The sequence below is a fragment of the Dromiciops gliroides genome, chromosome 1, assembly GCF_019393635.1.
Source record: "Dromiciops gliroides isolate mDroGli1 chromosome 1, mDroGli1.pri, whole genome shotgun sequence".
NCBI lineage: Eukaryota > Metazoa > Chordata > Mammalia > Microbiotheria > Microbiotheriidae > Dromiciops > Dromiciops gliroides.
This window is the reverse complement of record NC_057861.1, coordinates 9782085-9784610: the sequence shown is the minus strand read 5'-3', so window position 1 is coordinate 9784610 and position 2526 is coordinate 9782085. Positions and strand designations below refer to the sequence as shown.

Sequence of the window (2526 nt, the reverse complement as noted above, 5' to 3'; positions counted from 1 at the left end):
GGGAATCGTAGTCCGTCCCTCGTTTTCAGCCTGGGGCCAAGCCGCCGTTCCCAGAAGCCTTTGGGTCCTGTGAACCTGAGGGGGAGGGGAAGAAAAAGGCGTCCTAAAGATCCATGCTGCCTTTTGGGATATGTAGTTCGAGCACTCCTAGCGAGCGTGTGCAGGCGAATAAAAAAAGTTTTAAGCCTACGAATGGACCGACATATATATACAGATGGTAGGACAGGGCTTTCTAGCGAAATTTGAGACCTGAAGATTGTAGGGAGGAAAGAGCAAAGGACTTCGAACTTCCAGGGAAACTACAAGCCCCGTGAAGCTTCACGCGAGGAAGTTGCCCCTCCCCGCGAGGAGAAGACTGAGGCGCAGGCGCGGGCGCGGGCGCAGACGCAGACGCAGGAGCGGGCAAGGCCGGCCGGCGAGAGATGGCGTCCCCGACGATGCTCGGCAAAGTGTACTCGCTCTTCTTCCGCAGGTCGTCCACCTTCGCGCTCACCATCGCTGTGGGCGTCTTGTTCTTCGAACGAGCCTTCGACCAGGGCGGCGACGCCATCTACGACAGCATCAACCACGGGGTGAGGGCGGGGGCGGGGCCTAGCGGCCCCCTGACCTTGGGCCTCGGGAGGGCGCGACCCGGGTCCGGGCCGGGGGACTGACTGATCCTGGCGCTGGGGGATAGGGGGACGGGAGGGGTGCGGGCCATCTCGTATGGACCCCACCCCGTGTGATCGGGTTCAAGCTTCTGATTCTGCAGACAAGGAAACTGAGGCACAGATTGACCAATGCCTTTGCCCAGGTCATAAGGTCATAGAGCTGGGAAGGAGCTTGGAGGCCAGGCTCTGACCTTTGTTTTACATAAGGGGAAACTGAGGCACATAGCAGGGAACGTCACCCAACGGGGGGGGCAGAGCAGAAAGGACATTGGAGCCCATTTAGACCAACCCCCAATTTTACATCGGGGGGAAACTGAGGCAGAGAGCGGGGGACTGATAAGGGGAGACCCCGCACCCACAGATGACAAGCACAGGTGCAGTATATACATACAAACTAATTTGGGGGGAGGAGGAGGCACCCCAACAACAGGGGCCTCAGGGAAGGACTCCTGGACAGGTGGACACCCCCCCCCACACACACACACACACACATTGGCTTTGTGCCCCCTGTGCCTCCTGCTTGGGAACACTTATCGATAGTGTTTGAACCTCCCTCCCTGGGCCTCTGTAAAATGAGAGGGTCACCATGAAGGTCCCTTTCAGCTCCAGCCAGTAATAGGGTGAGTTAGACTTTGCCCCGAGGAGTAGCTGGAGAGACTCCTTTAGTTAGGGTCAGGGAGACCCAAGAATGGGAGGCTTCCCCCGCTCGGGGAGCTTCCCTGGGCCAGCGGTCCTCAGAATGAGTCAAGGAGCATTTGAATCAAAGGAACTTTGAAGTGAACGTTACCTAAGAGATCCCGTAGTCCAGCGGGGGGCCCTCCCCGTTTTTTAGCATGGAAAAAGTCCACAAGAGACTTGCCTGAAGTCCCATAACTCCTGAGGGAGCAGGGCCTGTGGAATCCCATGTCTCCTAGAGGGTCAGCCTGACTCCGCATATCCCGCATGCTCCTACAGGCTTCACTGCCCCTGCCACCAGCGATGCCTTCCTGTGACTGGGAGATGGGGCACATCAGCGATCAGACTTTGGGGACATCAGAAATATCTCCTCTTCAGGGGAAGATTGAGGGCCCTTGGATTGGACAGACTCCCTCGGGTGGGAGGGATGGGGGGGGTGATGGTGGGAAATAAGGTCATCAGTCCCTCGTCCCAAAGAAAGGGCTGGGCCTTCAAGTCTGTGGCCTTTGTTTTCCCAATGCAGAAACTCTGGAAGCACATAAAGCACAAGTATGAGGAGGAATAGCTGTCAGCGCCAGACCTGGGCTTGAGACTGAGGGGAACCGATCTGTGCTCTCCATGGACAGCAGCCCCCAGCGGGGAGAAGGCTCGGTCAGATGCTGCATGTGACGCATTCGTGGCATTTGAGACTCGACTTGGGCTACATCTGTTCTGAGAACCTACAAATAAATAGGATGTGAATTATCTGTGAAACCCGCCTCTGGTTCGGTTCTGTCAGTGTTTTCTGTGTGTTCTGGGACACATGGTATCCTGGGCAGTAGGGTATGATGGGGGCTCGGGAGGTTATCATCTGGTGCCATGACTCTCTCTCACCTGAGGAGAGAATGAGTTCTGCTGAATTAGCCCTTTTATAAGTGGGCGTGGCTGCCCTCAGCTTTCTCCTGTTGGGGTGTACTCAGTGATCCCCGGGTAAAGCAAGGAAGTTCAGTGGGGTCTGAGAAGGCCTAGCCTGATGCATAAGGGCTTGGGGGTGGTGTCATGCTTACCTCAAAGGGTTCACACCCTAGTATGAGCCTAAGCTTCCTGGGAGGTGCTAAGCTGTACTGGGTCTGCTTCACAGAATCCTGGCTTAGCAGTCAATCAGCAAGCATTTATTAAGCACCTACTATGTGCCAGATACATACTATGTGCTGAGTGCCCA

At 56.0% G+C, this 2526-nt stretch overlaps 1 protein-coding gene across 1 annotated transcript; it reads left to right on the top strand.

Moving 5' to 3' along the window:
- Positions 1 to 370: 370 nt before the first annotated feature.
- LOC122734481 (cytochrome b-c1 complex subunit 9) lies at positions 371 to 2078 on the top strand. The gene is made up of 2 exons (XM_043975338.1): positions 371 to 572; positions 1849 to 2078. The coding sequence occupies exons 1-2, from the start codon at positions 423 to 425 to the stop codon at positions 1888 to 1890; spliced, it is 192 nt and encodes a 63-aa protein (XP_043831273.1). The 5' UTR covers positions 371 to 422; the 3' UTR covers positions 1891 to 2078.
- The last annotated feature ends 448 nt before the right edge of the window (positions 2079 to 2526 follow it).